This window comes from Grampus griseus, assembly GCF_964374135.1.
Source record: "Grampus griseus genome assembly, chromosome: 20".
Lineage (NCBI taxonomy): Eukaryota > Metazoa > Chordata > Mammalia > Artiodactyla > Delphinidae > Grampus > Grampus griseus.
The window spans coordinates 26,566,458-26,577,765 of record NC_139014.1 but is presented as its reverse complement, the minus strand read 5'-3'; the positions used below and the strand labels follow the sequence as shown (position 1 = coordinate 26,577,765).

General features: G+C 54.5%; 1 protein-coding gene across 1 annotated transcript; it reads left to right on the top strand.

Annotated features, from left to right (window-relative positions):
• Positions 1-571: 571 nt before the first annotated feature.
• LHX1 (LIM homeobox 1) lies at positions 572-5,789 on the top strand (the record flags this gene model as incomplete). The annotated part of the gene is made up of 5 exons (XM_082679090.1): positions 572-741; positions 2,605-2,831; positions 2,928-3,205; positions 4,569-4,734; positions 5,130-5,789. The coding sequence occupies 5 exons, from the start codon at positions 572-574 to the stop codon at positions 5,507-5,509; spliced, it is 1,221 nt and encodes a 406-aa protein (XP_082535216.1). The 3' UTR covers positions 5,510-5,789.
• Between the last annotated feature and the right edge of the window lie 5,519 nt (positions 5,790-11,308).

Below are 11,308 nucleotides of genomic sequence, written 5' to 3'. Positions count from 1 at the left end.
ACTCGTTTGGTTCTTCTCTTTTTATGAAAAGAGGAGGGGAAATTCCGGTGACGGGCAGCCCTGCACACACACACACCCGCCCTCATACCCCGACAAAAGCAGATGCACTTTGACTTCTGACAGCTCTACCTCAAGCCCGAGAGAACTCAGCGGCGCTTTCCCTGCAAGCCGAGCTCGCCGTGTCGTCCTCTTCCTTCTCCGACTCCGTTTTATTTATTTGTTTCCGTTCCCGTCGCCGTTCTCGGTGACCTTCACTCCTTCGCGGGCTCTGGGCAGAAGAGTCGCTTTCTCGCCCGCCTGAGACTCTTTCCTCGCCCCAGGAGCGGCGGCGGCGCTGCTGTGCCCCGGGGCCCCGGGACTGTCGGGCTGCACACTCCACCGAGGCGCCCCCCGACCCCCATCAGCCTCCTCCCTCTCTCTGATTTTCCGGCGCGGGTTTCGGTTTGCACTGCCAAGTGTCTCTCCCCATTTTGGAGGGGCTGGGGAGTTCCTGCCGGTCGTCTTGGTGAATCATCCCCTCGGCTCTACCTGCGCTTCTCTCTCCGGGCCTCACCCGACCAAACCAAAGACCATGGTGCACTGTGCCGGCTGCAAAAGGCCCATCCTGGACCGCTTCCTCTTGAACGTGCTGGACAGGGCCTGGCACGTCAAGTGCGTCCAGTGCTGTGAATGTAAATGCAACCTGACCGAGAAGTGCTTCTCCCGGGAAGGCAAGCTCTACTGCAAAAACGACTTCTTCCGGTGAGTACTTACCTCGCGCGCCTCTGCTGCTCCTTCCCCGCGGGCCCTTCCCAGCCAGCTTCGGATCAGAGGTCAGCGTGGCCGCGGCGGCCGCGTTAGGAGCTGCCTTTGGAGAGGGCAGCCAAGTCCCGGGGGCTCCCGCCTCTTCACCAGCTGGCGCGCTGGGCTCCCCGGGACGCGGCCTGCTTTCGTCCTGGAAATTGTGGGTCCGGGCTTGGTTGCACGTGCCTGGGAAGAAAGGGTCTGAGCTCGCCTCTGAGCCAGAAGCCTCTCCAAGCTTGGAAAGAGGTAGCTCAGCCTCAGGAGGTGTAGCCCCGGCTCCTGCCTTTCCCCTCGCAGAGCTCTCCAGCGACTGCATCCTCCGGGCCTCCCGGCTTTGCTCGTCCTCCAGGCTGAGCTTAGAAGCCCAGGCTAGCTCCATGCCACTGTCTTTTCCGTCTTCGAGAAGTCTTGGCGGGAACCGCCGAGCCTTTTGCACGGAGTGTCTGAGTCGCCTGCGGTGGCAGCGGCAGGGAAGCGCTCGGCCATGGTGCCTATCCTGCACGCCCCAGAGTCTTCCTGAAATCCAGTTGGGCCTCCCAGCGCCGACCTGGGCACACTACTGCACGGTAGCCTAGACCTTGCCCGGCTGCCTGGGTTGGCGGGAGGTTCGGCCTCCGCCCAACGCCGACCTCAGCTCTGAGGCGCAGGCTCCGCTCGGAGCCCTCCCAGGCTCTGCCCGCCACAGCCCGCCACCTCCTTGCCGAAACCTGGGAAAAGCCGAGACCCGGGTCGTCGGTGCCGGGGGACTTCTCCCGACAACCCTCCTCCGTTTAGCATTTTAATTGAATCCTCTTAAAGTTACTATCTTGCCACCAAATCCACACAACACACAAGTCAACAGAGAACTGAAGCAAACTCGAATTGAAATTCCCTTGTGCCCGTTTGAAATCTCCCAGTTTACTTGGCTGACTTGGTCTCTGCTTTTCTCTGAGTTTGTGGTAACAGATCAAACTGGGGGACAGAGTGGGGGTTCGAAGCCACCCGGGTCGCTTTGCTCAGAGGCCTGGGACGCGCTGTCCCCAGCGCATCCCCGGGACGCGCGGCTCTGGTAGCGGCGGACCATGGAGCAAAGCTCTGTCCGCTGGTATTGCCGAGAGCAAGCGCAGGCTGAGCCTCTGGGCCTCGGCCGGTGCAGCCGGGCCTCCCGCTACTGGCGGGAGCCGAGCCAGGGAGCGGCGAACGGTGCCGACTGCCAGTGGGCCCCAGAAGCCTGGCTCCCGCGAAGCGCGGCCCGGCACCTAGAGCCCCCATGCGGTCTAGCTTGCGCCAACCTGCTGGGCTTTGGGCTTGAACGTGGCGACGGCCTGGCTGTGGCCATCCGGGCTCTCCGCGGCTGTTTGTTTACCCGCGGCTGGACCGGACCTTGCCAACCCCGAGCCCGTGTGCGCCTTCTTTTTCGACGAAGGAGAGGCAATATAGAGAAAAGCGGTGATCGAGACGCATTTGTATGGCGCTCTAATTTTGTTCTCTGAATCTAATCGGAAAATAGGTGCCTCCCTCTCCCTTCCCGTCGCCACCTTGCCGCCTTCGGCAGCGCTTTTTCCCTCTGGGACAACGTTGGGCGTGAGGCTAGGGGTGGAGGCAGCTTGAGCTCCTTACTCCATCATTCTAACCATGTGTATCTCCTCCCTGACTTTTCACTGGTGCCCCGCACTTTCTCCTGCCTTCTTGCCTGCTTAATCGGCATTCTGTCTCTCTTTTTGGCTCTCTCTCTCTTTCTACTTTTCCTCTTCCCTATTCTTCTTCCTCCACTTTCTTTCTCTATCGCCTTTCTCCCTGTTTCTGTCTTCCCTTGGCCCTCGCCAACCTGCCCGCCTGCAGGTGTTTCGGTACCAAATGCGCGGGCTGCGCGCAGGGCATCTCCCCTAGCGACCTGGTGCGGAGAGCCCGGAGCAAAGTGTTTCACCTGAACTGCTTCACCTGCATGATGTGTAACAAGCAGCTCTCCACCGGCGAGGAGCTCTACATCATCGATGAGAACAAGTTCGTCTGCAAAGAGGATTACCTAAGCAACAGCAGCGTCGCCAAAGAGAACAGCCTCCACTCAGGTGAGGCCCTAATTCCCGGCTCCTTAGGGGCGGGTGGGTCCTGGGGGAGGAAGGCCTGCCAAGGGTGCTGCTCACCTGTTCCTTCCCTCTCCCCAGCCACCACGGGCAGTGACCCCAGTTTGTCTCCGGACTCCCAAGACCCGTCGCAGGACGACGCCAAGGACTCGGAGAGCGCCAATGTGTCAGACAAGGAAGGCGGCAGCAATGAGAACGACGACCAGAACCTGGGGGCCAAGCGGAGAGGGCCGCGCACCACCATCAAAGCCAAGCAGCTGGAGACGCTGAAGGCCGCCTTTGCCGCTACACCCAAGCCCACGCGCCACATCCGCGAGCAGCTGGCTCAGGAGACTGGCCTCAACATGCGTGTCATTCAGGTCAGGGCCCGAGCGTGCCGCTCAGTTCTCTAGAGGCCCACACAGCTACTCCGTGCAGGCCGAGCTGGGGCCGGGGGCTGTTTTGAGGAGGAGAGTGAGTCCCTGTAGGCTGGCGGAGGGGGAGGGAGAGGCCCAGACACAACCCTACCCGGTTCGAACTTCAAAGCGTCGCCAGATGCGTAGAGCATCTGGAATTCCCTATACCTCCTCGTCTTCCTGGTCCAGCGCAGGTGAGAGTGGTGACGGTGGGGGAGGGACGGGGGAGCATGAGGCTGGAGGAGGGGACACTGTCGGACACTGCGACGGAGTTGGGACCTATCTGTCTGCACTGCCACTCCTGTTCGGGAGGAGCTAAGAGGTCACTGTGCCTCTCGGAATTAATCGGTTCCGCTGGCTTCTGCACAACGTGATCTCCCTCTGCGGGTCCCCACCCCCAACTTTGTGGGTCTCTTGCCCCAGTTAAACAAGCCCCAGAGCAGAGACTTCCCCTCCAAAGAGAGGTGGGCTGTCCAGGTTTGAAGGGAAGGTGGTCGGGGTGGGAGTCAGCTGTACCTCGGCCTGTCCAGAGTAGCATGGGATGGGAGGTGGCCATCCAGGCAGCTGCGCAGGTGCCCGCTGTGAGGTCTTGAGACTGCGTGTGAACCGGGCCCGAGTCTTGGGCCCAAGGTTAGGTGTCCGGTGCCTGGAGGCTCTGCGAGGGTATGGGTGGATGTGCCTGGGAGGCTGTGTGCATGGGCACACTATTCAGGCTGCCCTCCACGGGGGCCCTCTGCCTCTGAAAGGTTGTGCGATCTTGTGCGCAGGTGAAGGGGAGGCTGCATGTCTGTGCCACTACCAGTGAAAGGCTGTGGATAAGTACGTTTGGCACTGGGAGATTGTACGTGGGTGGGAAAGGAGACTGTGGGTTTTGGTGTCACTATCTTTGGGAGACTGAGTGTCAACAGGAGGCTGTTTGGATCTCTGTCACTATCATGCGGGGGAGGGGGCTGCCAGGGTCCCTGAAAGGGAAGCTATGTGTCTGATACTATTTGGGGAGGTTGAGCCTCGGTGTGTACAGCCCCCGGGAAACTGTAACTGTGTCGGTGGAATTATTAGAAACAACTCCAACTGCCTCATGTTGAGCAGGGCGGCTTGCCCAGTTCCTCTGACGGGAATCCTGTTCACCATGGGCTCAAGGGCCACCCTGCGCGGTCCTACTCAGAGACCGCGCCCCCCCCCGCCCCCATATACAACACACAGACACACCACACGGCCCGGAATCCGCGAGATAAGCGGTGAGGGGTCAGGTCCGGCCGCGCACCCGAAGTCGGAGGTGGAGGTGGCGTCTCCGGGGCCTCACCACCCCCCCGCGTGTGTGCTTCAGGTCTGGTTCCAGAACCGACGGTCCAAGGAACGGAGGATGAAGCAGCTAAGCGCGCTGGGCGCCAGGCGCCACGCCTTCTTCCGCAGTCCGCGCCGGATGCGGCCGCTCGTGGACCGCCTGGAGCCGGGCGAGCTCATCCCCAACGGGCCCTTCTCCTTCTATGGAGGTGGGTGCGCTGCCTAGGGGCAGGGCGCGGGCAGGGCGCGGGCGGGGCGGGCGGGTTTGGCTTCGTCGGAAGCGGGTGGCAGCGCGGAGGCGCTTCTGGCTTTCTATAAAGAAGTGGAGAGTAGGGAAGAGATGGGTGGAGGCTGGGGAGTAAATCGAGGGGGGGGTAGTGAGACCGGACCGAATTCCCGACCCTGAATGAGGCGAATGGGCAGGTAGGGAGCAGCTCCGGCGTTTGCACCCAGCCTTGTCCGTCCTTCCGGCCCGGCAGGGGAGCCGGGCGAGTGGCGACTTCCCCGAGTCGCCCTCCCCAGCCGGCTCGCAGGCACGCCTTCCCGCCCTGTCACCCTGCCCCACCCAGGGCCCCGCCCTGACAGCCTCCTCGCTGCTCCGCAGATTACCAGAGCGAGTACTACGCTCCCGGAGGCAACTACGACTTCTTCCCGCAAGGCCCCCCGTCCTCGCAGGCTCAGACGCCAGTAGACCTGCCCTTCGTGCCGTCGTCCGGGCCTTCCGGGACACCCCTGGGTGGCCTGGAGCACCCGCTGCCCGGCCACCACCCGTCGAGCGAGGCTCAGCGGTTCACCGACATCCTGGCGCATCCTCCCGGGGACTCGCCCAGCCCCGAGCCCAGCCTGCCCGGGCCTCTCCACTCAATGTCGGCCGAGGTCTTCGGGCCCAGCCCACCCTTCTCGTCGCTGTCGGTCAACGGCGGGGCGAGCTACGGAAACCACCTGTCTCACCCCCCCGAAATGAACGAGGCGGCCGTGTGGTAGCGGAGTCGCGCACGATACGCGGAGTTCGTGGTTGTACAGAAACGAACCTTTATTTAAGAAAAACAGAAAAAAAAAAGAAAAAAAACCATAAAAGCAAGTCATCCCCCCCACTTCCTCCAGCTTGGGGGGTCATTTTCCGTCTGGGGAGACCGGATGGGAAAAGGGAACACGAAATAGAATCCAAATCCGCCTGGAGGTAAAACTGGGATCCGTGCGCTGGCTGGCAAGGTGCAGAACTGGGGCTCCCGCAGGGAAACGCAGACCTCTCCCCACCTCCCACCTGGACCCGGATTCTTGGACAGACACCGCCGGCGTGAGCGAGAGCCCGGCGGGCTGCATAAAAACACCCACGGCAGCCGCGGGAGGCGGCCAGTCGGTGGTGACGCCAGGAGCCGCGGGGAGGGAGGCTGCGCCCGCAGCCGGTTGAGGACGGTGAAGCGGCCGGGGAGCTCCCGGGCCAGCCAGGAGGGTTCTGGCTCTGGGAAATTTATTAGTGTTGTCTCAGAGTTCAGCAACAGCGACAACAAACTTATAGCTTCAGAAACGCCGACCTGCTGTGCATCAGGTGGGACTATATATATATATATTTTTTGTCTCTCTGGGTTTTTTGGTTTTTTTGTTTTTGCCAAAATTGCAAAATTCTAAATGTAAAGCCCTCAGTATCAACTCTTCTACCTTCACAAAGCTCTACACACACACGCACACACACACACAATAGGATGGTCTCCAGCCAGACCTCTTAGTAAAATGACTTGAACATCAGCTGTACAAGAAAAGTATTCTACCTTCACACACACAAAATTAAAAAAAAAAAACTATTGAACTAAAAACAGTCAACTGTTTACGTATAACGTTAAATTCAGGAGTTCAGTGTTTTACTAATATATCCTGTTTTGAAACCTCTTGTTCAAAACAAAATGTTTTGAGCAATCAACCAAAATTGTTCATTTTCTTTTCCTGTAGATGTTCTGACAGATTTACAGGGCTTACAGCTCACTGTGCTAGTATGTAAAAAGGTGTTGTTTACACAAGGCAAAGAGAAAACGTGATATTCAGACACTTGCCAAATAGAGTAATTATAGCACAAATACTGTAAAGGTGCCTGGCACCGCAACCTGAAAAAGTGTTAAAAAAAAAAAAAAAGTGTTACAAGGTTTAAAAAAAAAACCATCTTTGCTAATTTTTAGTCCTGTTGAACATTCATGGAATTGTTAATATGACTTATATAGACCCACACAGGTTTTATTTTTGTGTCTTTAAAATAAAAGTCCAAAATATTTAAATTTTATGGTCAAATATGCAGTCAACAGCTGCTACTTTTTTCTTTATATATTAAATTTCTCGTATGTCTTTTATTGTTCTGATAAACCTAAGCTTGTGTGACCTCCAGTGCATATTAGACCATTCACTGTATGAAAGAAAACATGTTGAATAAATTTGTGAGTTTTTAATAAAAATAGAAAATCTGATGTTTAGATAACTGGTGTGTTATTTGATGTTTTAACAACTAGAATTGAGCTGTGACGGAGCCGAATGACCTCTCAGAAGCCAGGAGGAAGAGAGACAGGACTGGTGGATCTGTTTTTACCTTGGCTGTAGTTGAACCCCTTTGCTAATGCCAACCAAGCTTTTCTCTGTGCCTTCCTGCTGTTATTAACTACAGATTTGCATTCTGTGAATTTTAACGGATACAATTGAGGAGATGTTTGCTGATAAGTTAATATAGAACTGGAAATAGAAATCAAATTCATGGCTAAAAATGAGTGGTCCCAGTCTGTCATTAAGCATGAGACCCCATGCACTCTCTCCCTCTCCCCTCTAAACAGGCAAAACCAGATTTCTGAACGTCAGTTACCTATAAATAGGTAGTTAGAGGTGGTCCTTTTCTATTTCAGTTCATTTCCCATAGATAATCCTGCTTTCTAACTTGGTGGTTTGAAAGATAACATAAAATGAATGTACAGCACAGCTATAAATGAAATACTTTAATCCCTTTCACAGAACTGATGTGAAATAGTTGTTTTATAGTATTTGTTTCATTTGAAGTTTCCCAGAAGGAAAACGATTTTGCTTGGCACAAGATACATATTACTTTCTCTGAAAGAGGAGTAAAAATAACCAATATAGAAATCAGATTTCAACTGAGAGTTGCCATAAGGTTCTGAAAAGTAGTTCAGTCCCTTCCAAGTCTTCATTAAACATGGAAGGAATTTAAATATTTTATCTGCTGTGAAATACATGTGTGTGTTTTACTATCAGACACTACCACAGTTCCAGAATTTCTTTTCCATGTCACCTACATTTCAGTCTGGATTCTTTATTTCCTTTTTTTTTTTTTAAATCAAGGGTTTTACATGAAATGGTATGCAATTTCCAGTGTTGTTTTTATATTTTGTTAAGACACAACCAAGTGTATCTTTCTTGCTAAGAAGGGTTTAAAATAAATATTTCCCTGCATCCACATGACAGCTTATTCAATGGGGAGGACTATCGGGGTGGAATGTGACAGTGTTCTTTCAGAAATCCAAATTTATGAAATACTGGGGAGACTTTTGAAACTCCTAGCCTCTGCATGCAGCACATTTACCTGCTTTGTATGCAGATCGCCTTGTTTTTGCCCTTTTAGCATTTATATACGTTAAATCATAGCCAACTTATTCATTATAGCCAGCCTCCTTTAAAGACATTCATTTAACTGAACGTATGCTCATTGGGAAGCCACATTTTCCTATCAAGGCTGCTGAATTATTTAGCAGCCTTATTGTGGAATCCGGTACTTGATAAGCATTTTAGAGTTGGTTGCTCGGTGTGGACGCAGTTTTTCTCTCTGACTTCTCTCTGGCAGCAGCTCGGTCTTTCCCCTTGGAAGCTGTGTCCAGAGCCCTAACGAATCCCTGGACAGGTGGCAAACTTCAGCAGTCAAATGTGGAGTCGCCCGAGGCGGGGAGGTCTAGGGATGTCAGGGACTGTTCTTGTTCCCATCAGAGCTGTGCTGCCCACCTCTGGCCCTGAGGTACCGAGGAGCGCTGCACCATCGCACTGCGCCTGGGCGCTCCCCGGAGAGGCGTACGGGTGGGAGGGCAGCGCCCAGGCGGTCCCCTCCGACCCCCAACGCAGTCTCCTCTCCTGCCTGGGCTTGGCCGCCTGGTTTCTCCCCGCAGCCATCTCAAAGCTGCCACCTCTGTGCCTCTAGCCACCTGCCCTCAGGGTTCCAGCGACTGGGAGCTGCCATCTGCCCTGGACGAGGGAGGCATAGCTCACCCACCTCTCTTTTCCAGGATGGGGTAAAGTGGGAACTGCTTTAGGGCTAGACAAGGTGGGGGAGGGCGATGCGTGGAGAGCCAGGACAGGCATTGGAAAGGGCCTGGGACCCTTGATAGTATGTGAGAAGAGAGAAAGGTAAGAACATGGTTTCCCTAAACTCTTGAAACTCCTGGTCACCTGAACAGACAGGAGATTGGGACAATGGGGGGGGGGGTGGTATCCAATGTCACCCTTGCCTATCCTCTGCTCTTCCTACATCTGTGTGCCACTTTGCAGCCCTTAGGCAGAGGGACCATGAACTGGGAGACCTTCTGACCTTCTCTGGAGAGGACTGTTCTTTTCGGAGCATGCTCGCATTTATTCCCATCCCCCTCCTCATCTCATCTGCTCACATCACAAGGGCAGTCAGGGTTTACATTTCTTCTAAGAGGTAGAGTTTTTGAAATAGCCCCTCCCATAGTCCACCGTCCATCTCCACTCCCACTCCCATCAGGAAAACCCTCCTCCCTTCTCAAGAAACTAGAATCAAGTAGGGAGGACCCCCCAGAGAGGGGATTTAGGAGGTTGCTGCCTCCTGCCTCCACATCTCTGAGCTGCATCTTAAGTTCTAGAACTCTTTCTTCTTTCCTCCACTCCTGGAGGCCCCTCCCTACTCTCAGGATGGGGTGAGAAAGCCAGGGAAGCATTTTGGGGGCCCTGGGTTGTGTGCAACAGCAGTAGAGTGGTCTTGATTTCTTCCTCAAAAGGCTTCCCAAGTCAGTAGGTGCCTGGACAGAGACAGAAGAGTAGGGAAGCAGGCATTTTCTGCCCAGAATTATCCAGCAGTGTCCTGTTTGCATGACAGCTAGAGGTGCTCTCTGCCTTGCCTCACCTCCCGGCTCCTTTTCTCCCCTTTCTTTACCCCAAGGCTAGGTTCCTAAGCCTTATTAGTGTCCCAAATAGGAAGGGAAGAGGACCGGGGGAGGTAGTTTCCTAAATGTGGGGTGAGGGAAACATTTTTGTCCTTCAAAGCCCAGGGCCATGCCTGTCCCAGTCCGTGGAGCCTGCTTTTACTCTGGAGGCCCCAGACGGCAGGCACCAGACTGCAATTACAGGGGATATGGTTTGTTTCGTTTTGTTTTTGTTTTAAAGCTGTTTTCGACTGAATTCTATTGCAGGTGGTAAAAAGCAGTTTTCTTTGCCTCAGTGCCTTGCCTACGGTGCCACCATCCTAGCTGGAGTGCTTTCCCTTCCCAGTGTCTGTGGGCATCTACCCTGAGGGCTTCCTGCCGCCACCTAGGAAGGGGACATGGAACAAGTGGTCTCTTGTTGCTCTTGACGCTGGGGACGCGTATGGAGACTAGGGAATTCAGGGACCCTCATGTCCCTTGGGTTCCACAGGAGACACTGGAGAACTGAGGGTTCCCCAGGCTGTTCAACTGTGGTATCCAACTGGCCTGGGCTGTTCCCAGGAAGGGCACAGGGCACCCCTGACCCTGTTTCCTGGATCCATTTGAGGCAGTGTCCGTTTAGGGGCTTCTAGGTCTTTACAGGTGACCTCAAACAGATACTGGAAGGATAGACCACTTTCTGCTCTCCTGATCATCCCTTTTTGCAGTTTCTGTTCACATGTTTGTCTGCCCCCCTAGGCTGATCACTGCCAGAAGAGAATCTAACTTACTCATCTTTGTATCTCATTTAGCAGTGCCTGCCACATAGCAGGTAGTCAGGGAATGCTTGATGAAGGAAAGAGCATATAAAGGGATTGTATTTTTCTATGTGCCTGGGTGCAGTTAAATTGATCCTATTGGGTCTTTATATTTTGAGTCTACCTGTGCCCCTCTAACTGCAGACCTGAGTTTTCCCGCATTTGTGCACTACTTTCAAGTGTCTGAGTATGCCCTCATCCTTGAACAGCAAGGATATCAATACCGATGGGTGTGCAGTAGAGTAATCCCCACTCCACCTCTTTTCCCTGCACAGACAAAGCTACTTGCAGAAGCTACAGAATCGATCTTTATTTACGCACAGCTATAGCGCTTGCTAATTCCTATTAATAAAAATGCCAGCAGTGCACCACACACTTACACATGCCCATCCCTCAGGCACGATTTCCAAATCGTGGCCATCGCGGGGCCAGAGGCATGCGCCCGGCCCCAGACTCCTCCAAATTGTGAAATGCCAAACCTTCTTTTGGTCCCAGTCTGTGCGTGCCCTAAAGCACACGTAAGCTTCGAGACGCTTACCCTTTACTCCTCCTCCTTCCCAAATCAGCCACCACGGGTCACGGTTACACTACACTTTATTTCTAAGCAAATCTCGGACAAATCTTGTGACATACTTTATACAAGAGGACACAAGCTGCACGCAAGGATGTCTCGGTTCCGGGCCAGCGGCGATGCCGTGCCCTTGCGCGCTCCCGCGCTGCCCAACACACCCCCTCGGCGCACGCGCACGCGCACACGCGACAGCCTTCCGGGCGCTTCCGCCTTCATCTTAGCAACGCACGTAGGGACGCAAGCCCCGCCCCCTCCCGGGAGCCTCCCGGAAGTTGCC